This window comes from Staurois parvus, unplaced genomic scaffold, assembly GCF_062004578.1.
Source record: "Staurois parvus isolate SC_StPar_1 unplaced genomic scaffold, SC_StPar_1.0 ptg000634l, whole genome shotgun sequence".
In the NCBI taxonomy this organism is placed as follows: domain Eukaryota; kingdom Metazoa; phylum Chordata; class Amphibia; order Anura; family Ranidae; genus Staurois; species Staurois parvus.
In genome coordinates, this window is record NW_028318430.1 from 5858871 (window position 1) to 5885695 (window position 26825).

The 26825-nt window shown below is 40.2% G+C and overlaps 1 protein-coding gene across 4 annotated transcripts in view; it reads right to left on the reverse strand.

The window, feature by feature from the left end:
* Positions 1-26825, reverse strand: part of LOC149449234 (cytoplasmic FMR1-interacting protein 1) — a 161514-nt gene that overhangs the window by 124263 nt on the left and 10426 nt on the right. For all 4 annotated transcript variants that reach the window (XM_089693504.1, XM_089693507.1, XM_089693505.1 and 1 more), the window contains exons 2-3: positions 5012-5135; positions 2093-2182 (exon numbers count right to left, since the gene is read on the reverse strand). In XM_089693504.1, the coding sequence (XP_089549630.1) occupies positions 2093-2182; positions 5012-5128 (207 nt within the window). In that variant the 5' untranslated portion in view covers positions 5129-5135. The remainder of the gene's footprint in view (positions 1-2092; positions 2183-5011; positions 5136-26825) is intronic.

Consider the following 26825-nt stretch of genomic DNA (forward strand, 5'->3'; position numbering starts at 1 on the left):
TCTAGCAAATTAAAGTGTAACTTTATGAAAAAAATATAAAAACTTAGGGAACAGGGGGGATTGTTTTACTCAGATTATTTTTTTATTAAAGGTTTCATGTTGTTAACACCGAATATAAGCGAATTGTTAGGCACAATACCCACTAGAATATGCCCAATTAATATTCCCAAGTAAGTTAGCAAATATATACTTTCACCCCTGAAAGCAAACAGATAATCTTATAGTAACAGTAGGTGTGACACTCGTGTATCATGCACAGAGTATAACGTGTAAAAACACGTGAAGAGGAAAAAAAAAATATATATAAATGTATGAATATAATTTCTTGTATAATTGCTTGTGAAGCAAGGGAGATTTAAATGCATGTCTAAATTTACCCTATGCTTTTTTTCATTTTTAATTTTTTTGCAACTTGGTATATTTTGTAGAGGTACATTTTTAATTTTTAATGTATTTTTGTTCATTTATTTCGGGGGGGGGGGGTGTTTTGGAGAGACATCAGGGGTCTAAACAGACCTCTACTGTCTCTTTTTGAATGGCACCCTCACTCATCTCAGCCCACGGCGCAATCGCAAGTGCGGGAACCACATGGTCAAAAAGACCATGTGATTTCCCTGTGGATGCATTTTGGAAAGTGCATGCACCTTTTATTTGCATGAAATACCAGTGTGGCAGCCTGGTCGATTAGAGAGGCAGAGGAGGGAAGTCGACAGCTGTGAGGGGGTGAGTAACTAGTGCAGGTAGGACAATGCAGTGTAAGGGACAGGTAGAGTTGCGTTTTAGAAGCCAGCATTGGCGGGTGCAGGGACCAGAGACACAGGGCAGAGGAGGTGGCACGGAGGGGGGATGGGGGAGATGAGGGGGGTGTCATATTTTAGGTTAATGGCTCTAATCAGGGCTGTCATTTTGTTCAGCAGAGTCTGCTGAACATTTCTGCTATAAGTTCATGTTCAAGTGAAGTGATCATGAGCCTATAGCAGAGGAGGAATGCAGGTCCATACGGACCTGGCCAGCTAGAAGCGCTGCTGTAGATCCGTATGCCGTACAGACCTGGCAGTGAAAGGGTTAATGGCAACTTCATGAGATGTGGTACATTCAAATTACAGACTAACAAGCTGTCAATAATAAACAAAAAAAGAACAAAAAAGAGAACAAAACAAAAAGAACATAGATGCCTTTTGTAACTTTCATCAACAATAGAGTATCATATATCACAAGCCATATGTGGGGCAGCAAAGTAGCTAAATGGTTATTACTTCCGCCTGGCAATACTAGGGTCATTGGTTCGAATCCCAACCATTCCACCACCTGCCTGAAGTTTACATGTTCTCCCTGTGCTTGCGTGGGTTTCCTCCGGGCACTCCGATTTCCTGTCACACTCCAAAAAGACATGCTGGTAGGTTAATTGGCTCACGTCTAAATTGGCCCTAGTAGGGTGTATGTACGAATGTAAGTTAGGGACTTTAGATTGTACACCCCTTTGGGTTAGGAACTGATGTGAATGTACAATATATATGTAAAATGCTGAGTAAATTGATGGCGCTATATAAGTACCTGAAATAAATAAATAAATGTGCCTCATCTAGTTATTAGGCACATCTCCCACACATCTACGCCCAAGTCATAAGAACTCTGAAGGGGTGTCCGTCTTATTGACAGGCATATTTGAGGCATCCTACAATCAGCAGGACAATAATTTAAGTAGAATAAGTGGGGGTGGAGCCAGTCCAGGGGTAGCTAACCACATATCCCATATCTTAACAGGGGGGATTTTTAATGCAGAAGAGACATGATGTCTTTTTTGCATTGAAAAAGTTAGTTACCTGACTGTCTGTCCTTCTATACACACGCACAGCTCATTATACAATTTCAGCAATGCATGGGAGCGACACCATCTCAGTCCGGCCAATGAAATTTGTCAGCAATACCTGTAAGCAGGCTTCCCCGAGATCTCAGTGGCTGGTTCGGAGCTCTAGGATGCCTACCATTTAGTAAAAATAGGTATACAGTAGTTCTGCTTTCACATTTAAACATTCAACATAGCAGATAAAACATAGCAATAAAGCCATTTTAACATACAGCTCTTGCTTACCATACTAGAATGGACAGTTGCTTGTTCAATGTATCTTGCAATGCCAGTGACAAAGGCATTTCTGTCTTCAAAGTTAGTGTTAAAATTTGGCTGTCAAATTACAAAAACACATATATATATATATATATATATAACTTTAAACATATGTTCATTAACAGTACATGAGTTACAAAAAAAATACGACCTACCCTAAGGCCCCTTTCACATTTTGCCGCGCTTTTGCAAGGCGACAAAAGTGCATGAAAACGATTTCCCAGAATATCCTATGTAACTGTTCACACTGGAAAAAGAGGATGGCTGCACACCAGAAACTTAATGAAAAGTAAAAATCAATTTCTTCCAAACATGGGACAAACCCCACAGAGGACTGACAAGCTGTTACCGTGTTTCACACAATTAAGTGCTTAGTCATAAGAACATAGCACTGACTAAGCACTTAATTGTGTGAAACACGTTAACAGCTTGTTAGTCCTTTAGAAGAAATGGATTTTTATTTTTCATTAAGTCTTTGGTGTGCAGTCATTATCTCTCTTCCCTGCATAACACGGTGGCAAGCTGGGGCCAGCACCCGCATGAGGCTTGAGTGAGTCTTTTCACCTGAGCGTTATTTGCTCATTGGATGGATATCTGTACACACTGCAGTTGCGCTGCACTTTGAAAAGTTCAGCATCAAAAAACACATCAGTATAAAAGGCCCCCAAGCTGCACAAAATTGCATCAGTGTGAAAGGGCCCTAAGAGCATGCATTAAAAAAATACACAAAACACACACTATGCATTTCATTCATGTGCCAAGCAAAGGAGTGAATTTTGTTCTGCATATGACGTCAGTTAATGCAACCCTACTCTATTTTATTAACCATTTATATTTCTTTTCCATTTAATTCATTTTTTTTTTGTTAAAGCCTCAGTTTAGTCAAAAAAATCAGCACAAGGAACATTTTCTTATAATCAATGAGAAGTGTCCCTTGTGCTGCTGGCCGATGCTTTAGTTGACTTTTTCTGTCCTCCGATTCCCCCTCTTCATGCTGTGAAGTGAGGTGGGGTATAGGAGAGCAGAGGGACCTGTTATGTGCACTATGCCTGGTCGTTCTGCCCTCTCTTCCATTCATAGAAGCTGTACTATAGCTTCCATGAATCAAAAACAATGAATGAAGGAGGCAGACTTTTTTGTAAAGAATATGTAAACCCAACATTTCATTGTCCTGATATGTGCCTGCTGAACTATGTACTTGTGTTAAAAAGTCTCTTGTTCTCTTTGTATGGGTTCCTTTATGTGAAATCCCTGGTGATCTTTCCAGTCCCTCTGCTCTCCTATTAAAGCTGACCACAGGTGGTCAGTTTTCTAGCTGTGCTGGATCTCGGCCTACTCTCCTGCAATGATCAGACATGTGCCGGACACACCCTGCACAACCATTCACTAGGAAGATCAGTATCCTGCTGTTTCTCCTCCATCTCTCTGAGCTACTTATGCAGCTGAGAACAGAGTATGTGATCACTTATAACAAAGGAAAGAAAAGGCATTTACAATTTTTTTTTATATGTATACTCAAATGTTTTGACTTTCATTTCTATTTTAAACTGAATGGGATGTTTTACAAGGTGAGGGTTCACATATACTTCAGGTTGAGGGGCGTGACGCAACATATGGGAGAGGAACGCCAGCGATCTGCTGATCTCTGGTGCAAAGCTTTACAGGCTCCTGCAGACAAAAATAATAAATGCACATTTTTATACCTGCAAAAAAAATGTGCATTTATTATTTTTTTACTAAAAAGGTGAACTTATACTTTAAAGGATCTTTTACCATTTAATTGATTTAAGTGCAATAAATGCTGGAGTTTTGAAATATTACACTAGGAGAAGCCATTCTATTTTTCTTTGAACTTATTGACAGCAGAGGAGGAAGACGCTGGTAGCCTCTTAGAGAGACACTCACCAGGCATTATAGTAAGGAGTAGACCAATCCTAAGTCTAAGAAAGAAAGGACCTGATACCTTGCATATAACCCGAGGGGAAAGCGCCCATATAGACCTATTAAGTTTTTAGGTCCACAATTAGATGTGAGTGAATTGGAAGAAAGGTGTTGGGATCCACGTTGCAAGCCTGTGTATAAGGTATATATAATAGAGCACTGAATGAAGGAAGGAAGATATACGATAATACAGATATCACAGAAATTGGATTGGGACTTTTTAATTATAATCACAAAAATTGCAATAGACTTTTTATTCATGCACCTGGACTATATTGTCATTCCCAAATGTTTATGTGAACTTTATTTATGATTTATGCATACACATTTGGCATATTAGGTTTAAAGAGTTGTACATAGGGAGTGCTGCATGTTTATTACTAATCATACTCTGAGCTGCCCATCTTTCACTCATAGATGCGGTTTCCTTCACAGAAGCTTTAGCACAGCTTCTATGAATGGAGTAGGGTGTGGAAAAGGCAGGAATATTCGCACATTTGATGAGTGCATATGACAGGTCCCTCTATTAAAGTGATACTAAAGGTTCAAAAAATTATTTTTTTTTAAAAAATAACAAACATGTTATACTTACCTGCTCTGTGCAATGGTTTTGCACAGAGCAGCCCCGATCGTTCCTCCTCTTCTCAGATACCCCCCGCTTGTGCTTAGGGCTCCTCCCCCTGCTGAGTACCCACTTTTGAGCGGCCTGTTCGTGCCTTTAAGACATACAGAAAGCAGCTCTGGCCCGCCCCCTCCCGTGATTGACAGCAGTGAGCCAATGGCTAAATGGTATCGCTCATAGCTAGAGGTTACAAAGTTCAAGGTAATAACCAAATTATTTTTGTAATTATTAATATATGCTAGATTCTATTATTTTTTTTTGTATGTACATTTAGTAGATGGCAGACCCTAGCTATACACCATGGCAGAATGTATAGGACATACCTGATACAACAGTGATGAGGGAGGTGGTTCAATGCATGGTTGCTGGTCAGGCAAAGGCAGCTCCTCCAGCAGGTCTACATTAGACAAGGCATCTTCAAGCGTTACTTGGGTCGTCATTCTTGTGCTGTAAAATCAAAGAGCAGATGTAGGAATAGTAGCAGAGAACCATTTGAAAACACATTAGCCAAACACAACGTAGTACAGGGGAGAACAGATGTGGGTCATATTCTCCTTAGTATCATCAATGGATGTCTTTTACATCAAGAGATTTTTTTTATTTGAAAATGTTAAAAATTTTCCAATTTTTGGTGTTACAGAGAAATAAGAGACCGTAAAAAACAATGCAAAAAGGTCCATATACAGTTTGTGCAGTGATATCATGCAAAAACTTCAGTTTCAACCAGCAATTTCAACATGTTAACATTATGATGCAAGGTGTGATTTAAATGTATGATCTTGAAGAGATATTTAACAGAATAACCCTTACAGTTATCTACAGTTGTCTTTGTTCACATATTTGTTATGGGTCGCAATAACCACCAGTTCTCAGCTAACATGAACCACAAATACGTGGCATGTTTTCTCCAAATATTCCATTCACGTCTAAAGCCTAGTACACACTATGAGAAAATTGGACGAATGGTCACCTGATTTTCCATGTAGCCAACAATGCTATTAACTTGTATGAAAATTCTCAGCCTACATAGGCAATTGTTGTTTCTTGTATGCGTTTACTATGTTCGCTGCAACTTTCTTCGTGGTCGTTTTTTGCTTTTGATTATGCACATTTTTTTCTATATGATTACATCCGTACGATTACTGTACACATTGAGCGAAAATTGGACATGGTTTACGTATGATAAAACATTTTTAGCTCGGTTTTTTTCATCCAGTCGGCATGGGCTGTGGAAAGCATTGTACTAATGAACAGATAAACTACCAATTGTTCCTAACGCGGAAAATATTGTACTATTTTCTTATGTGTATGGACAGAGAAAGCAAGAGAAGAATGATGATGCCATCTGTTTTAAATCAACAGTGGATGTCTTAGCAACAACAAAAACATGTTATTGCTTTAGGATTTCCTGCTTGAATCATATACCTTATTTTACATATTAAAAAGGGGTTGGGTGGAGGAAGTTTAATGCAGACAAGAAAAGATAAATCAGTAAATTAAGCAATCTCTCTGGTAAGCCAGCTATAGATGGATAGAGTCTCGGCCGGTTCAGAATAGATCAGTCTATGGACAGGCTGGTTGTACTGAAGTCGATCCATCGATCAACTTCAGTACAACCAGCCTGTCAGACTTTTTGCGTGAGACTACTGCTGGATGCTATAGCCACTAGCTGTAATCATTGTGAAGGCACCCCGCCAGCAGAATACATTAGCGCTGCAAGAGGGATTCCCCCATCAATATTGACTGTGTTGATGTGGGAATCGTGTGATTTTCTTTCCTGCAACATGTGGTGGAAGGAAAGAAAATTATTGCATAATCTATGGATTGCCTTTCTTTGGTGTACCTATTAAACAACAGCATATGAATGAGAGCAGAATACATTTTTAAAAAACAGTCTGCGTTAATTGGCACCAATCTTTCTGCATGACAGTGCCCCTTTAAATGTAAAACGTAAGTTTAAGCAGATTTGGCTCCTCAACAGCTACAATTTTGATCTGAATTTAAAGGGATGGAAACCATAAGGCTGGCTTCACACCTCTGCAGCTATATTTCCATGCATTTTTTTTATCAAAAAATAATGGTAAACCTTCGTACGTGTGCCAAGTGAAAAAGAAAAAACACGTGTGAATTAATCCTAAAAATGGCATGCAGTCAAATGATTTTGCCATCATAGAGCCACATAAAGTGTTTTGGTGAAAACGAACAATCCTAATAAGATATAGTTGCTGTCACCCTACGCCCCTTGTTTTTTTTTAAGTGTAACCCTAGAAAAACTGATGACACACCCAGGAAAAAAAATAGTCACAGTAACTCCGAATAAAGCCAGCTGTGTAATGCTCCATGCCCAGCTCTAGGTCACACCCTGCAAAAGAGATAAAAACGGAAGCAGCAACTTCCTGAAAAATTGACAAGTTTTTTAATCAGTCTGTAGCAGCATGCTATATATACTGTATTTGTTCCTCTTACCATAACAGAAAATTCAGTCTGAAAATAAAATCCACTAAAAACATTAGGCTGATATAAAATGTACAACTAAAGCCTAGTACACCCGATCAGAAAATAGTACCGCTTTTGTGGCGATCATACAATAATCTGATCATTAATACACAGCTTTCGTCCAAAAGTACGACTTCCGTTTATACAATACAAATACGATTCCGAAAATACAAAACAAATACATTACATCACTTGTGAATTTTCTTTCGGTCAGACAATTTTCAGAACTTTAGTAACCTTTTCATTTTCAATGAGACTAGCATGCAAAAAATTCCACAAATAAAAAAAAAAAAAAAAACACGGAAGATCATTCGTCCAATATTCTCATTGTGTGTACGGTACTTTAGAATGTTTTCTGCTGGATTAGAGTGAAAAGTAGATAGCACCAATCACAGCTCAGAAAAAGGCCAGATGTAAACATTATAATTTGGTCCAGATTGTGACACACAACCATAAATGCTCCTTAAGGTAATCTACAACCCCTGGCAAAAGTATGGAATCACCACTCTAGGAAAATGTTCATTCAATTGTTTGTGTAGAAAAAAAGTAATCACAGACATGCCTCAAAACTATTTTCATTTAACATTCCAACCTTCTGGGCTTTAAGAAACACTTAAAAATATAACAAAAAAGAAAAACTGTAGTCAATTGAAACTGTTTTTGAAGATCAAGCAGAGGAAAAATAAATATGGAATCTCTCAATTCTGAGGAAAATATTATGGAATCACCATGTTGTTTGTAATCTGATGCAGATGTTTGTTTTAGAACTGCAGAGGTCAAAAGACACTACCTGCAGAGCTCAGAGACAAGTTATTACAAGGCACAGATCTGGGGAAGGCTACAAAAACAATTTCAGCCACCCAAGAGCACAGTGGCCTTCATAAATACCAAATAGAAGAAGTTTGGCACAACCACGAATCTTCCAAGAGCTGGTTGCACAACCAAACTGAGCAATAGGGGGAGAAGGGCCTTAGTAAAAGAGGCGACCGAGAACCAGATGGTCACTCTGACTGAGCTCCAGAAATTGCGATGGGACAAAGTTCCAGAAGGACAATCATCACTGCAGCCCTCCACCAACCTTGGCTTTATGGCAGAGTGTCCAGCCAGAAGCCTCTAGTCAATGCAAAACATACGAAAGCCTGCTTGGAGTTTGCTAAAAAGCACCTGAAGGACGCTCAGATTGTGGAGGTACACGATTCTCTGGTCTAATGAAAACAAGATCGAACTGTTTGGCCTCAATTCTAAAGGTTGTGTCTGAACAAAACCAGGCACTGCTCATCACCAAAATACCATCCCAACAGCGAAGCATGGTGGTGGCATTATCATGCTGTGGGGGTGTTTTTCAGCAGCAGGTATTGGGAGACTGGTCAGGGTTGAGGGAAACCTGAATGGGGCAAAGTACAGAGATATCCTCAATGAAAACCAGTTCCACAGCACTGATGACCTCAGACTGGGCTGAAGTCTAACCTTCCAACATGACAACGATCCTAAACACACTGCCAAGACAACATAGGAGAGACTTAGAGACAACTCAGAAAGCGCTAGAGTGGCTCAGCCAGAACCCAGACTTGAACCCTATTGAATGTCTCTGGAGAGACCTGAAATACGGCTGTCCACTGATGGTCCCCATCTGACCTGACTGAGCTTGAAAGTATTTGCAAAGAAGAATGGCAGAAAACCCCCAATTCAGGTGTGCAAAGCCTGTTGTGTCGCAGTCAAAAATACTCCTGTAGTAGCTGCCAAAAGTGCTTCAACAAAGTACTGAGTAAAGGGTCTGAATACTTAAGTGTACATGTGATATTTCAGTCTTTTCTTTTTAATAAATTCACAGACATTTCTTAAATTCGGTTTTCATTTTGTCATTATGGAGTATTGAGTGTAGAGTAATGAGAAAAAAAAAATAATTTAAACAAGTGTAGTATCAGGCTACAACATAACATTGAAAAAAGTGAAGGGGGTCTGAATACTTTATGAAATAAATATATATATATTACACACACACACACACACGTTTACGAATTTAATTTGTTCTGCAGGACTTTTCGTAAAGCGAAAAATTCGTAAACCAAAACGCCGTTTCCCATAGGAATGCACTGAAAACCAATTAATCCGTTCCTGAGGTCAGAAAAAAGTAAACGCTACTAAGATACCGCATGAGTTATTTGATCAAGTCATGCGGTATTTTAGTAGTGACAACCATGTGTTAATGTTTCAGCTGTCAGCGGAGTTCCCCACTGACAGCTGAATGTAAAAGAACTGCTGGCAATTAAAAACAATAAGTAAACTGTGTGGGGTCCCCCCTTCCCATCCATACCAAGCCCTTCAGGTCTGGTATGGATTTTGAAGGGAACTCCCACGCCAAAATAAAAAAAAAAAAAAAAAAAAAATTGGCATGGGGTCCCCCCCCCAAAATATATACCAGACCCTTACCCGAGCATGCAGCCTGGCAAGTCAGGAAGGGGGGGGGGGCAGGGGTTAGGGGGACGAGCAAGCACTTCTCCTGAACCATATCAGGCCACATGCCCTCAACATAGGGTGCTCCCCCCACAAAGCACCTTATCCCCATGTTGATAGGGACAAGGGCCTCTTTCCTACAACCCTGGACTGTGGTTCTGTGGGTCTGCGGGCAGGGGGCTTATCGGAATCTGGAATGAGTATGATGAGTATGGGGTACTCATTCACAAAAAACAAAAAGTGTAGTATGAAAAAAGACAGGACACGGTCTTTGACAAGTACTTTATTAAAAGGAAAAACTAAAAGAATGTCCCCCGCAGTAGATCCAACGTCAATCACGATGCCCGCCGCCCCAAAAAAAAAGAATTAAAAAAAAAAAAAAAAAAAAAAAAAAAAAAAAAAAAAAAAAAAAAAAAGGCTCTGCTTCTGACGATGGCTCCAGCCGTCTGTCTGCTCCAGTGGTTTGACAGTTCTTAAATATGTAAGGGGCAGAAGCCACCTGGGGACATCACCCGAGTGACCCCGCCCCATGTGACATCATGTTCCCCTCAAAATCCATACCAGACCCGAAGGGCTTGGTATGGATTGGAGGGGAGACCCCACGCCGTTTTTTTTTTTATTTATTATGGTGCCGGTTTTTAAATGTAATTACTGCTTTTTTTTTTCTTCACTATAGCTCAGAGATTCAGTTGTCACTTTTCCCCCAGCTGAAATAAAGAAAGCTTCTTTTTAGTTTATTTCCCCAAGTTAAAAGAAATTATTTTTCCTTTCAGTTTCTAAAAAGAAACAGAGCTTCCTTTAACTCTGGGGAAAGTGACAGCCAATTCTGTGAGCTACAGTGAAGAAAAAAGAAAAAAAAAAGCCGGTAATTGCATGTAAAAATCGGCACGGACATACACTTCGTTTAGCAAAAAAAGATTTGTAAACCGAGGCATTATTTTAATTCGCAATCTGAAAATTACGCTAACCGTGTATGTAAATAATATATATATTTATATACATACACATATATATACACACACACATATACACACACACATATATATATATACATACATACACACACACACGTGTGTATATACACACCCACTCACGTAGTGACCACAAACAAGGTAGACTTTCACTTCTAGATCTCCTGTGGCTTTGTTTTTGGAGGTACCTGAGCAATGTGGTCTAATACAGGAAATTGTGGTAGTTAGCAATGAAGGCAAACAAAATACTACTTTTTATTTTGCTTTGTGTAGCTCCACGTAATCACAACATAATAGTTTTGGGTTTTTTTGGGGGGGGTGGGGGGACTAATCTAAGGCTCCATTCACACAATTGCAGACAAAATCGCCATGATACTGCCCACGATTTGAAAACGTGCTGTAAAAAAGTGTGAAAATGCTTTTTGAGATGCCATTCATTTCAATAGCACCTAAAAACAAAGGGCGTTTTTCCTGAGATCGTGGTGCGATTTTCCGTGCAGCAAACACACCACAATCGCGCAAACAAAATCGCAGAGCATGCGATGTTAAAAAAGGTCCGGAACCTTTGTTTGGCATGCGTGTCCCGCGAATTTGTTTGTGTGATCGCCAGGGTGGATTTGATTTAAATCACTTGTGAAAAGGCTCAATTTAATTCAATTTTTAAAGCTGTCATCTCTGTCCCGCAGCGGCTCCTCCTCTGACCCGCTGTTGACTCACTGACAGTCCCATTCATTTTAATGGGACAGCTGGTGATGCGGCAGTGACACAACAAGGTGAGGGACATGTCGGGAGCAGGTGAGTGGATGCCCACTAACAGGCGCTGCCATGATGGATCCAAAATGACAGGTGCTCTTTAAATGTAAGGAATCCGACTCATTCTTGCTGGTAGTTAGAATCTTTATTATTTGCAAACCAAATGAAAGTTTCCTTTTTAGAATAATAAGCTGTCAGGTTAGTAAAACAGCGATATCAGAACCGATTTTAGGTTAATAGGTTAAAAACACATAACTGGAGAACTACTCAAATTCTTTTATTTCATGTTTTTTCTCACGGTTACTGTGAAATTGTGTGAATGCATCAATGCAGTGCATGTTATCTCAGCTTGCAGAGCTTGGATTCATTGAATGAGTTTACTAAAAATTTAAATATTGCAGAATATACAGCTTCATGCTACATAACTAAGCTCCATTTCATGTTGTATAAACTAAATTATTAATGTATCTTAAATAGAAATCTATCTATGGATAGATTTTTACTCCAAAAGCATTTTATTAAAATAAATTTGATGAAAAATCAAAAAAATCTTATTTAAATTACAAAAAAAAAAAAAAAAATCAGATTTTTATCTACGTTGGTGATTGCGCCGTGTTTGCTGCGTGGAAAATGCCCTGCATTTCCAGGTGTTACTGAAATGAGTGGCACCTGAAAACGCAATCACACGTTTTCACACTTTTACAGTGTGTTTTCAAATTGCGGGCAGAATCGCAAAAGGTTTGAAAAAAAAAAACTAGTGTGAATGAATGAACAATAACCAAAAGTTGATACATACAGTTGTGTCCAAAATTATTCAACCCCCAATGCTGTAAAGGGGTTTAGGGACTATAGTGTACATTTGGAATTGTATTCAGAATCAAATCCTACAAGGACGTTGTAACTACCCAAATGCAACTAAAATGACATCAATTGTTTATGTAATACAGTAGTAAATGGTTCTTATGTGGTTTCTTCATTGCCACAATTATTCAACCCCTTAAAGACTACCACTCTGAAGAACAGAGGTTCATACAGGTGCTTTCCATCAGGTATTGAAAACACCTGTGGATGTCACCGAGCAGCAATCAAGCATAATAAGCACCAATTAGGCAGCTTTAAAATGACTGTGATACTCAGCTCCTTCTAGACATTTACTGGTGTGGTTACAAACATGGTGAAGGCAAGAGAATGGTCCAGGAAGACAAGAGAAGAGGTGATTTCTCTTCACAGGAAGGGCAATGGCTATAAGAAGATTGCAAAGATGTTAAACATACCAAGAGACACCTTAGGAAGCATCATTCGCAAATTCAAGGCAAAGGGCACTGTTGAAACGCTACCTGGTCGTGGCAGAAAGAAGATGCTGACTTCGACTGCTGTGCGCTACCTGAAGCGTAGAGTGGAGAGAAGTCCCCGTGTGACTGCTGAGGAACTGAGAAAAGATTTGTCAGATGTGGGTACAGAAGTTTCAGCCCAGACAATAAGACGCACACTGCGTAATGAAGGCCTCCGTGCCAGAACTCCCAGGCGTACCCCCTTGCTGTCTCCAAAGAATAAGAAGAGTCGACTGCAGTATGCCAAAAGCCATGTGGACAAACCACAAAAGTTGTGGGATAGTGTTCTGTGGACTGATGAAACAAAATTAGAACTGTTTGGGCCCATGGATCAACGCTATGTTTGGAGGAGGAAGAACAAGGCCTATGATGAAAAGAACACCTTGCCTACTGTGAAGCATGGTGGAGGGTCAATCATGCTTTGGGGCTGTTTTGCTTCTGCAGGTACAGGGAAGCTTCAGCGTGTGCAAGGTACCATGAATTCTCTTCAGTACCAGGAGATATTGGATGGAAACGTGATGCAGTCCGTCACACACCTGAGGCTTGGGAGACGTTGGACCTTTCAACAGGACAATGATCCCAAGCATACCTCCAAGTCCACTAGAGCATGGTTGCAGAGGAAAGGCTGGAACATTTTGGAGTGGCCATCGCAGTCACCAGACTTAAATCCGATTGAGAACCTCTGGTGGGACTTAAAGAAAGCAGTTGCAGTGCGCAAGCCTAAGAATGTGACTGAACTGGAGGCCTTTGCCCATGAAGAATGGGCGAAGATACCCGTAGATCGCTGCAAGACACTTGTGTCAAGCTATGCTTCACGTTTAAAAGCTGTTATAACTGTAAAAGGATGCTGTACTAAGTACTAAGATTGAATGTCACTTGGGGGTTGAATAAAACTGATAATGCTGTGAGCACAGAAAAGACATTTGTGGTTATTTCATTATAACTGTTATGTTATATTTGTCTGACCTACAAGTGCCTCTTTAATGTAAATGTAAGCAAGATGACTGAATGATCAAAAGCAATGTCAAACTGGCCAAAACACTCAATTTCAGTGGGGGTTGAATAATTTTGGACACAACTGTACCAATATGTGCTAAAAGATGAACAGATATGCGGCCGTAAAAACAACTCTCAAGTGAAGGTAAAATAAAAAACACCGATCTAATCAAAATCACATCGGAATCATATCTAATGCCAATGCGATTTCTGTGAGATAACATTGAAGTATACAGGGTGGGCTGAAATCGCACCAAAGTAGTGCAGGAACTTTTTTCCAAAATCAAACCGTGCTGAGTTGCATTGATTAGGACAAGCACCATTGAAAACAAAGTCATGTGTCTTTGTTCGATTTACATCAGAAGTCGCACTAGTGGAAACTGGGGCTAGGTCTTTTCCTAGTCTATCCAAAAAAAAAAAAAAAAAAAAAAAAAAAAAAAAAAAACACTTGACTTGACCTGGGCTTCCAGGCTTATTGAATAAGGCTGTAAAATGTGTAATGTTAGAGTATGAAGTGCAGTAAACTATGGCAACCAGGTTTCATCTTTTTCCATGTGACTATAGCTGAGTGAAATCTGATTGCCTGTTAAGGGCTACTGCAATTATTACCTACTGTATAGCCAATAAGTCAAAACCAGCCTACCAGCTGGAGAATATGACCAAAAAAGCAGGATGAAGCAGGCTGTATGGGCTAAAAATGACATGCTCCTGTGTGCAATATAACACAAAACCCACTGGTGGGGCTCCCGATTACATTGTTCAACAGGTAAAAAGTTTTGGGCATAAAATTAGCTAATCTTACATAATTTTGGGGTGCTGAAAACGAAAATGACCCTAAAAAATGTTGATTGGCTCTAGTTTCCATGATATATTCACCCATCTAATGACGTAAGCCATTCAAAATTATGATGCAACTTCAGCTGCATATTGCGCAATTGATACTGGTGACCAATAGAAAATTGCATGCATACTGAGATGATGCAATATTAGCCTTTAATTGCATCACTTCACTGCATAAAAGCTGCAGTATCTGTAGCTGATTGTAGTTCGACAGCGTCTTTACATTTCGTTTTATGCTTATATAGGCTACTCAGTAATGCCTCGAACTTGTGTGAATAAAGCAGATAATTTCTGCTATATCTGCGGTGAAATAACTTTTATCTCACAAAAAAGGAGGATAACAGGAATGATTAAGAAAGCCTACAACTTGTATTTTGGCTGCAAGATTGGAGACCAGGACAAGAGCTGGGCACCACATATATGCTGCAATTCTTGTGGGACGGCACTGGAGCAATGGTTGAATGGAAAAAAGGCATCTATGCCTTTCGCTGTGCCAATGATTTGGAGAGAGCCAACAGATCATGTTAGTAATTGTTACTTTTGTATGGTGCCTCCAATTGTAAAAGGGCTAAATAAGAAGAAAAAGTTATCTGTGCACTATCCAAATATTCCATCGGCAATACGTCCAGTTCCTCATGGAGAGGGGCTACCAATTCCTAAAGCACCAGAAACCTTCGTGGTTGAGTCAAGTGAGGAAGAACCTGAAGCGTGTAGTCACGTGCAGTTGTAAGAGATAGCCCTTTCCTCGAATACAAGAGAAAAGCCAAGAGAAGCAAAACCGACACAAACTGAAGACAAAACGAGTGAGAATCCTAAGTATTAAAATGATTCAACTTAGCTTATGGCTATAATTTTTCTTGGTAATCCTATGCAATATATTATGCCATTTAGGCTTTGTTATGTAGTCAATATCACTTGCTTTATATTTGTGGAAAGACATCTATCTATATAATTATTGTGCATTATGTAGTCATTACGCCTATAGTAGAAAACTTTCTGTTTACAGAAAAACTAGAGCCAATTGACAAATTTCATTGTTTTATTTGAACTCAGAATGTGAAATTCATTAAGAAATGGATCCTCTTGTTTCCAAAACTGGCAAAAAACAAACATTTGTTGAACAGTGTTACCAGATAGGTGAATTCCAGCATCTATCAAACTGCACCCACTCATAGGGACTACAAGCTACAAGGACCATTTACTGATCCACGTCTCTCTCACCCTCTCCCAGTCCTATACTTCCTGTTCTGGGAGCACCAGACTTTTTGCACAGCAAGGATGATCCTCAGTTTGCAGCTCTTATCCAACAGGGGGCCTTCCGTTTGTTCTCCTCCAGTAATCATCTAATGAAGAATCTGGAACTAGAGAGCAAATTTTTGACTACTCTAGAATATCTTATGGACATATAGAGCAGCACGTAGTGGTGCCCCCAGGGCAAGCAGATTTCTCTGGGGGCACTGCTCGAGGGAGAGAAACCAGCAAGCTAGTGGGGGACCCGAAAAGAAGATGATCTTGGCAGCTATGTGCAAGACTACTGCACAGAGCAGGTAAGTATAAAATATATGTTATTTAATTAAAAAATTTTAAAAAATGCTTAATTGCTAAATGCGTAGGTGCAATTAGATTCGTTCACATTTAGATGCATTTTAGAGGGGTTTTTTTCTGCAAAAACGCTCTTTTCTTGAATGCACAGGTGATTTTTTTTTTTATTTCTCTGCCTCTAAACGTGTGCAAGGAGACACAAAACTAACAAGGAGGAGGGTTTACAGGCAAAATTAAAAAGAACAAAAAGTCAAACAAACAGGTGTTTGAGATCAAGTGTGCATTAGGCATGACACACAATCAATAATTCTAAATAAATTTCTTGCCACTGGAATCTCTGAACTTTATTTACAAGCTTGTATATGGTTCAACCTGCTGATATCTACCTGGCTACATTAAAATTTAAGCACTTAGCGTACTCAAGTGAATTGTAATGGGTTTTTTATGCTTTTTTGTGTGTTTAGGAGCAATGTACAATACAGGAGCATCTTTGAGACAGGATCAAGTGTTTTTGGTCCCATAGACTGTTATTGCAGGAGCTCTGGAAAAACATGCGTAAGGAATGGTTGCACTTTTCTTTTCAAATCAAGGAGCTAACAGGCACAAATCTGTCTGAAAAGAAGGTCCTATATATTTTCGAAAAATACAAAAAAATGCAACCATTTTAAATGCTGAGCATTTTGCAGCTACGTATTGAGCAACAAACTGCTCAGGTGTGAACAGAAACTAAAAGAAAACTCTGCATGACATATGCTTCTTTCTTCCAACAATGATATTGTGACCAAATTTCTATATCATACACGCTTTTACCAAGACAATATTCAGAAAAAGATATTTTGTTGCACATGACCTGTGTGGCACACGGTTATAATAGCAAGACATGTCACAGAAAACCAAAAAGTCCCAAAAAAAACAGCTGTAACAGTATATTTATTTCATTTTCATAATATAGCCAATGAAGATACTTTTACTAGCTTCTTAGGCCTGATGTTTGTTTTCTGCTTCTAAATACCCCTCTATGTCAGCCTGTGTGTCCTTGCACACAACAATTTACAAGCTTTTAGTGGCAGGAGTGTTTAGAGGTAGAAAAAAAAAAAAAAAAAAAGTTTTTTCTGTAGAGAAAACCATATGATGCAACCAAACACACTTGAGCGTTCATTCATTCCAATGGCCTTAATAAAGTAATATTCTGGCCAATCAAATTAATACCCAAAAGCCTGACGTGCCTAAATGCATTTGCAAAATGTGATTTTAAGGTTCAGTTTTAATGCTGCTTTTTCTTGCCCTCCAGCAATGTGCATGAGAGCCTGGGCTCTCTGGGGCCTCTCCCTCCTCATTGGCTGAGAAAGCGCTCCCGCTGCTCTCAATTACAGCCAATGAGCCAATGAGAGCGGGGCAGGGAGCGAGTCTGTTTAAGTGCTCCAGAACAAGCTGCTTGCTCTGGGGGCACTTAGCAGGAGAGAGGGGCCAGGAGCATCGGTGGGGGACCTGAGAAGAGGAAGATCGAGGCTGCTCTGTGCAAAACCACTGACCAGATCAGGAAATCTAAAGCCTTTAACCCCTTCCCGCCAACCATACACATAAATATGCTGCCTCATAGAACTGGGCTATTTTCCGTGGGGTAGCATATGTGTGTATCCATCTTTGTGGTGGGAATGCACCATACAGCACAAAGACCGAGCTCTCACCAGGAGTTCCGAGTCCTGTACGATCAATTGGGACCCGGGACTCCAAGTCCAAGGTCATCTGATCACTGTGATAGCCTCCGATTGGCTATCACAGTGATCAGCCACTGTGCAACCTGTCCCCATGGGTTTTTTTTCCTTTCAGAATGGGAGATACACATTGCATTTCTCTCTCAATGTAAAAAGTAAACAAACGGTTACAAAAAACAAAACAAAAAACACAATAATAAAATGATAAAGAAAAAAGACATACAGGTGAAACTCGAAAAATTTGAATATTGTGCAAAAGTTCATTTATTTCAGTAATGCAACTTAAAAGGCGAAACTAATATGTGAGACTCATTACATGCAAAGCAAGATAGTTCAAGCCGTGATTTGTCATAATTGTGATGATTATGGCTTACAGCTCATGAAAACCCCAAATCCACAATCTCAGAAAATTAGAATATTACATGCAATCAATAAAACAAGGATTGTACATAGAACATCAGACTTCTGAAAAGTATAAGCATACATATGTACTCAGTACTTGGTTTGGGCCCCTTTTGCAGCAATTACTGCCTCAATGTGGCGTGGCATGGAAGCTATCTGCCTGTGGAACTGCTGAGGTGTTATGGAAGACCAGGATGCTTCAATAGCGGCCTTCAGCTCTTCTGCATTGTTCGGTCTCATGTCTCTCATCTTTCTCTTGGCAATGCCCCATAGATTCTCTATGGGGTTCAGGTCCGGCGAGTTTGCTGGCCAATCAAGCACAGTAATCCCACGGTCATTGAACCAGGTTTTGGTGCTCTTGGCAGTGTGGGCAAGTGCCACGTCCTGCTGGAAAATAAAGTCCGCATCCCCATAAAGCTCATCTGCGGAAGGAAGCATGAAGTGCTCCAAAATCTCCTGGTAGACGACTGTGTTGACCCTGGACTTAATGAAGCACAGTGGACCAACACCAGCAGATGACATGGCTCCCCAAATCAACACAGACTGTGGAAACGTCACACTGGACTTCAAGCATCTTGCAGTGTGTGCCTCTCCATTCTTCCTCCGTACTCTGGGTCCTTGGTTTCCAAATGAGATGCAAAAGTTGCTCTCATCAGAAAAGAGGACTTTGGACCACTGAGCAACAGACCAGGTCTGTTTTTCTTTAGCCCAGGTAAGACGCTTCTGACAATGTTTGTTGTTCAGGAACGGCTTGACAAGATCCGTCTGTGTGTGTGTGGTGGTTCTTGATGCACTGACTCCAGCCTCAGTCCACTCCTTGTGAAAGTCCCCAACACTTTTGAATGGCCTTTTCCTGACAATCCTTTCCAGGCTGCGGTCATCCCTACTGCTTGTGCACCTTTTTCTTCCACACTTTTCCCTTTCACATAACTTTCTATTAATGTGCTTTGATACAGCACTTTGGAAACATCCAACTTCTTTTGCAATTACCTTTTGAGGCTTTCCCTCCTTATGGAGGGTGTCAATGATGGTTTTTTGCACAACTGTCAGGTCAGCAGTCTTTCCCATGATTGTGATTCCTACTGAACCAGACTGAGAGACCATTTAAAGGCTCAGGAACCCTTTGCAGGTGTTATGGCTTAATTAGCTGATTAGAGTGGGACACTTTGAGCCTAGAATATTGCACCTTTTCACAATATTCTAATTTTCTGAGATTGTGGATTTGGGGTTTTCATGAGCTGTAACCATAATCATCACAATTATGACAAATCACGGCTTGAACTATCTTGCTTTGCATGTAATGAGTCTATCTCCTATATTAGTTTCACCTTTTAAGTTGCATTACTGAAATAAATGAACTTTTGCACGATATTCAAATTTTTTGAGTTTCACCTGTAGATCAAGGTTAGATCTAGGTCAGTGCCAGGGTCAAGTAAAAGTCAAAGGTCAGGATCAAAAGGTCAGTCAGTAAATTTTGGTCAGCATTTTTTGATTTAAATACATTTGTAAAATTATTATCAGTGTCAGATAGTGTCAATGTGTTTTATGCTGGATTAAAAAAAAAAGCAAAATGCGCACTATTGCTTCTGGGCCTTACTATGGGTACAAACAACAACTAACATACACATATGTGGTATCGCTGCGATCGTCAGGAGCCCTAGAATTTATTTTCGGTTGTTCTTTGGTGGTAGGGTATGGTAGCAGCAAGAAATGTACAGCTAAATTTAAAAAATGAATTTAATTATTAAAATTGTTTTACTATCTCGGACCAGTTTTCTTTTGATAAATAAAAAAAAAAAAAAAAAAAAATCAGACCATTTGCGGTCTGAAGTGACTCAGCTTAACACTCTATTACTTGCCACCGGTGGAAGTGAACTGAGTCACTTGAATCGCTGAAACCAACTCCTCTTTGTAGTTATCCATGCTTATTCAAGATGGAGCTGCATCTTTATACCATGGCACATTTATTGTTAAGGTAAAGAGAGGTATATTTACAACTTGATTAATATAAACGTGCATCCTGTTAGGTTTATATCCAAATGATTAGCCCTTGTTTCCTGTGTATTCATCATAATCCATTATCTAATTCCTAGGACTTCATCCATTTTCACTGTGATATTCATAAGGGGACAGCCAAAGGAGAAAAAGAATTTACTAGGCCATACAGTATGGAACTCTACAACAGATGAAAGAAGGAAAACCCACTGCCTCATATTGATCATTTCTGCCTATACAGCCATACAGCCATTTTTGAAGACGCCGAACGGTTTTTATTTTAACTCTTTGATTTTTAGCATGATTGCAATATGTTCACCCTGTCAATGTCAACCTTTTTGATGATCTAAGTGATCAAATAAATACACAATCGCATTCACATTTGTAGTGATATATTACTCCGCGTAGGATTTAATTAACCACTTTCCAGGCGGCTTTGCACTAGTCAACTGCCAATTTTTGTTTTCCAGTATTACCAGGGTTATAATCCACACTTATATAAGTGAGTCGGAGATATTACTGAGATACAGTTTGCGCATCAATTTGAATGGCTTTTTTTCTTTTTTCATTAGGCTGCTTTCACATTGGTTCGCCTCAAAAACGCTTGAAAAAGGACTAGCATTTTTTAGGTGTTTTTCAAGCGAAACATCCAGAACATACTTTTGTAGCTCAAATTGGGCAGATTTGCACATTTGAATGCACTAAAAACCGCTACTAAAATACCGCATGAGATATTTTATCAAGTCATGCAGTATTTTGGTAGCAAAAACCATGCGTTAATGTTGCAGCTGTTAAACATATAAAAGGGCGGGGCCATCACTTATGTGAGCCCGCTCCCACATGACATCATTGACCCAGAATGCCCTTGTCGATGATGTCACATGGAGCGGGGTCCCGCAAGTGATGTCACCAGGTGGCCCCGCCCCTTACCTATTTAACAACTGTCAAGCCAGTGGAGCAATCAGACGGCCCGGAGCCAGCTAAGAAGTCAGAAGGCCGGAAGCTGAGCCTGCTTTTCTTTTTTTTTCTTTTTCCAGTCGGCAGCAGGCATTGTGATCAAAGTTGGATCTACTTTCGGGGACATTCTTTAGTTTTCCCTTCTTTTAATAAAGGACTTGTCAAAGACTGTCTCCTGTCTTTTCTCACACTACAGTTTTTTTTGCAAATGGGTAGCGGTACCATGTAACCCATGCTCATTCACATGTGGGGGGGGGGATCTGAGGGACCCCTTGCTAAAGGGGGGCTTCCAGATTGCAATAAGCCCCCAACCGCAGACCCCCACAACCACAGCCCAGGGTTGTCGGGAAGAGGCCCTTGCCCCCATCAACATGGGGACAAGGTGCTTTGGGGGGGAGCCTCCCCCGCCCCAAAGCACCCCCCCCCCCATTTTGAGGGAATGTGGCCCGGAATGGTTTGGGGGGGCACGCTTGCTCTTCTCCCCCCCCCCCCTTCCTGACCTGCCGGGCTGCATGCTCAGATAAGGGTCTGGTATGGATGGAGGGGGGGGGACGCCACACTGTTTTTTAAAATTATTTTTTAATTGCCGGCAATTCTCTCTTTTACATTCAGCGGTCAGTGGGGAACCCCGCTGACAACTGAAACAGCCAGACCTTCCCACATGTGTGGTGCTTTTTGGAGTGGTTTTAAGCATTTTTAGATCGTTTTTGAGGCGGTTGCCATTCATTTAAATGGGAAGATGCATTTTTGAGGCTTTTTTTTGTAACTCCCCAAACATGCCTCAAAGATGCTGCAAGCAGGATTTTACACCACACGCCTCAGTGTGAAAACATACATAGATATACATTCACGTACACAGGGGAAGCAGTTTTCTTGAACTTTTCAACGCTTCAAAAACTCCTCAGTGTGAAAGCAGCCTTAGTTTAAATATCCTATCACAAGTGAAAGAAGCTCCTTTTTGCCATTCCCAGCACATTACTGAATATTTGTATTCACTTCACAATTTAGCAAAATCATGACAAACCTTTACTGCCATGAGCCACAAATAAGGACTGCTTTATAAAGCATATGCATCATCATTTATGGGCAGCACAGTGGCTAAATGGTTAGCACTTCCGCCTGACAGTACTAGGGCCGTTGGTTCGAATCCCAGCCACGGCACCACCTGCCTGGAGTTTGCATGTTCTCCCTGTGCCTGCGTGGGTTTCCTCCGGGTATTCCAGTTTCCTCCTACACTCCAAAGACATGCTTCTAGGTTAACTGGCTGCTGTCTAAATTGGCCCTAGTATGTGTATGTATGAATGTAAGTTAGGGACCTCAGATTGTACACCCCTTGAGGGTTACGGACTGATGTGAATGTACAATATATATGTAAAACACTGCGTAAATTGACGGCATTACACAAGTACCTGAAATAAATAATATTTTATAGCACCAGGCAATAAGAATACCAACTTTAATAGTTATGTTGAACAGACATATTCCTTGTTCTCAGTCCTGGTCGGAAGTTACAGACCAGATACAGGCACACTGTCCAGGTAAGCTTTGAACATAAAAGCTAGATGCTATCTGGTTTTTATACACAGCTGCTCCAGATTCTGTGTGCTCCAGTCTTAAGACCATGTCACACTGACTTGTGCTAAAATTTATGGAAAATGAATGTACATTTCCATCCGTTTTAGTCATGTTTTAATGCAAGCTGACATCCGTTGACATGCATGCGCAGCATTCTGGTGTGAATAGGACACACTGGAAATGTTTTACAGCTGAGCTAAAACGCAGATCAATGCACTGGTGTGAACTGTCCCTTAGTAAGTTCCCTACACTGAGCTTAACCCCTTGATGCCGGAGTGTACTCAGAATTAGCGGCCTCACAGAACTAGGCTTTTTCCGTGGGGTCGCTAATTTGCGCCACCTGTCATTGTGCTGGGAGCACGACACACGCGCGCTCCCAGCAAAAAGAACGGGGTGTCAGTGAGAGCCCCAGGTCCCAATCGGGATCTGGAACTCTCGATTCCGGGTCATATGATCGCTGTGATAGCCTCTGATTGGCTATCACAGTGATAAGTTACATTATATCTCTCTCTGTCCTTTCATTAGAGATATATATATAAAAATACCTAAATCAAAGTTTGATCTAGGTCAGTGCCAGGGTCAGTGTTTGGGTTAAGGTCAGGGCGAGGGTTATGGTCAATATTTTTTTTTTGTTAGGATTTTTTTTTTTTTAAATGTTTAAAATAAAATCAGTTAGTGGCAGGATGCAAAAAAAAATAAAATAAAAAGCAAAATGCACAGTATAGTTTCAGGGCTGTACTACGGGTACAAACAACAACTAACATACGTGATATCGCTGCAATCATCAGGAGCAGGAGAAATTATTTTGGGTTATTCTTTGTTGGTAAATTATGGTAGTAGCAAGAAATATACAGCTAAATTAAAACATGTTTTACCATTTTTGGTCAATTTTCTTTTGATAACAAAAAAAAAAAAAATCTGGAGATATCCATTATCTTTTACCACCAAATGAAAGCCCAATTTGTCCTGAAAAAAAAAAAACAAGGTATAATCTACCTGTATGCACAACACAGTTGTGATGATATGTATGGTTTTGCCAACACATGTCAAAGTTGCAAATTTGTGCTTGAGTTTTAAGATTTGCTTTATCCTTAGGCATGAATGGGTTACACAGAATATTGTTTACACTGATATGGACCTACAACAGCATCTCTCAAAACTGAACTCCAAGCAAGCAGCTAAATACACAAGTAAAATACATACACAGGAGCTGTTTTATCTGCAGAAGGATTTGTTTTTCTGTCTATCCAGTTCAGGGATGTACACGGCTGTGCCAAACAGTGCAGCTCTAGCAGGGCAGGAGACCAGTTAAGATTAGAACTAGGTTTGGTCTCTCCCCCAGTCTGTGACTGTACAGTGAAGGGAAAGCAGCAGACTGATGAGCTCATCTTTGTCCCTCTGCTCTCTCCTACAGTCAGCATGCTCCTTCTTAGCACATGAGTAGTATATCATAGCTGACTCTTTATGCTGCTTTCCCCTTTCTCATTCTTAGCTCTGTTGTACAAGGGACTGCTACAGGCGGATACCGGGTCAAATTCAGGTACTTATACTGGTTGCATTTAAAACCTACATTTATTGAACACACAGATCTATTAAATGGTATGTTTAAAGCTGAACTCTTGGAGGAAAAAAAAACAAACACACAACACTTTACGCTTGCAGCGATCCCCCTCCAACTGCAAGGATAAACTGATGGTTTTGCCTGGAAAACTATGAATAGGTTGATATACTTACCTTATTTCATGTTCTGGCAGCTGGTGCTCTCCTTCACTGTCGGACATTTCTGGTTGAGGGCAAGCCATCAGCATTCCCATGAAGAATGCAGGATTGTCGGTCCTGCATTGTATGGGGGTGACAAAAGAGAGCTGTGACTGGTCGGAGAGAGAAGAGAAGGGGCATAGGGAAACCAATCACACAGCATAAAGGAAAGCCTACAAGAATGAGGAATAAGGCAAATACACAACCTTAGTAATCATCCCCTAGGAAAAATTTGTATTTAACCCCAATAATGCAGAGGGAGACACACTGCAAGGATAAACCCTCCTCCAAGTTCACCTTTAATTTTTAAAGGCAGTTAAGCTTTAAAGTAGAGGGAAAGAGGAGGCAAGGCCAGCACTTCACTGTATACCCTGGTAAAAAAATAAAATTCTCATTTAATGAAGTATCCACATATATTGCAGCAATCAACAGTATGTACATCTTCTAGTGACAACCCAACATTTATGAAAAGCTAAAATGTAAATAGACTGTCTCCCTGTCTGTTCATACTTCCCCAAATGATTGCTAAAGAGAGAAGTGAATATTTCACATTCCTCACCAATAATGTTTGCAAAGCAACCTTGAAATAACTACAGTTCTGTCAAAAAGGAGGAACAGATGGTGCACACTGCAAAAACAGAAAAAGCAAAAATAAATTTTTACAAATACTATACAGTGGTGAAAATAATTATTTGATCCCCTGCAGATTTTGTAAGTTTGCCCACTTATAAAGAAATAAAGGGTCTATAAAATTTATCATAGGTGTATTTTAACTGATAGAGACAGAATATCAACCAAAAATCCAGAACAAACTTGTGATACAAATGTTGTAAATTGAGTTACAGTTCAGTGAGCAAAATAAGTATTTATCCCCTACCAACCAACAATAATTCTGACTCCCACAGACTGGCTATGTGCTCATGTGGTACACAGATTAGTCCTATCAATTTAAGAAGGTGCTCCTAACAACAACTGGTGATGTGTATAAAAGACACCAGTCCACAGAATCTCTTTCTTCCATTCAAACCTCACCACCATGGGCAAATTACCATAAAGCTGTCAAAGGACATCAGGGACAGGATTGTATACCTGCACAAGGCTGGAATGGACTACAAGACCATCAACAAGTAGCTTGGTGAGAAGGAGACAACTGTTGGAGCGAATATACGCAAATGGAAGAAATACAAAACAACAATCGCCGTCATTCTGAAGCACCATGCAAGATTACGCCTCATGGGATAAGAATGATCATGAGAAAAGTGAGGAATCAGCCCAGAACTACACAGGAGGAGCTGGTGAATGATCTCAAGGCAGTTGGGACCACAGTTATTGAACAAACCACTTTTAACACAATATGCCACCATGGATTGAAATCCTGCAGCGCCTGCAAGGCCCCCCTTCTCAAAAAGGCACTTGGACAGGCCCATCTGAAGTTTGCCACTGAACACCTAAATGATTCAGAGAAGGATTGGGAGAAAGTGCTGTGGTCACAAAGACCAAAATTGAGCTTTTTGGCATTAACGCAACTCACCGTGTTTGGAGGAAGAAAAATGCTGACTATGACCCTAGAGACACCATCCCTACAGTCAATCACGGAGGTGGAAACATTATGCTAAAGGTACAGGCCGACTTTGCCACATTGAGGGGCCAATGGACGGGGCCAAGTATTGTAAAATCTTGGATGAGAACCTTCCCTCCACCAGAACACTGAAGATGGTCTGTGGATGGGTCTTCCAGCATGAAAATGACCCAAAACATTGCCAAAGAAACAAAGGAGTGGCTCAAGAAAAAGGTCATGGAGTGGCCTAGCCATTCTCCAGAACTTAATCCTATAGAAAATGTAAGGAGGGAGCTGAAACATTCAAGCTGCAAAGCAACAGCCAAGAAACCTTAAGGATTTAGAGATCTGTAAAAAGTGGACCAAAATCCCTCCTGAGATGTGTGCAAACCTGGTAACCAACTACAAGAAACATCTTACCTCTGTGCTTACCAACAAGGGTTTCTCCAGCAAGTACCAAGTCATTTTTTATTTGAGGATTAAATACTTATTTTACTCACTGAACTGCAACTCAATTTATAACATTTGTATCGTGTTTTTTCTGGATTTTTGGTTGATATTCTGTCTCTATCATTTAAAATGCACCTATGATAAAAAATTATAGACCCTTCATTTCTTTCTAAGTGGGCAAACTTACAAAATTTGCAGGGGATCAAATCATTTTCCCCACTGTATTTGTGGTGAAATGAATGATATATATACATAGTATTTACTGCAATTGCTGACCAAAACCATCTGACATTTTTTTTATATCTTTCTGCGTCTCTATTGATGAGATCTTTACATTTCAGTTC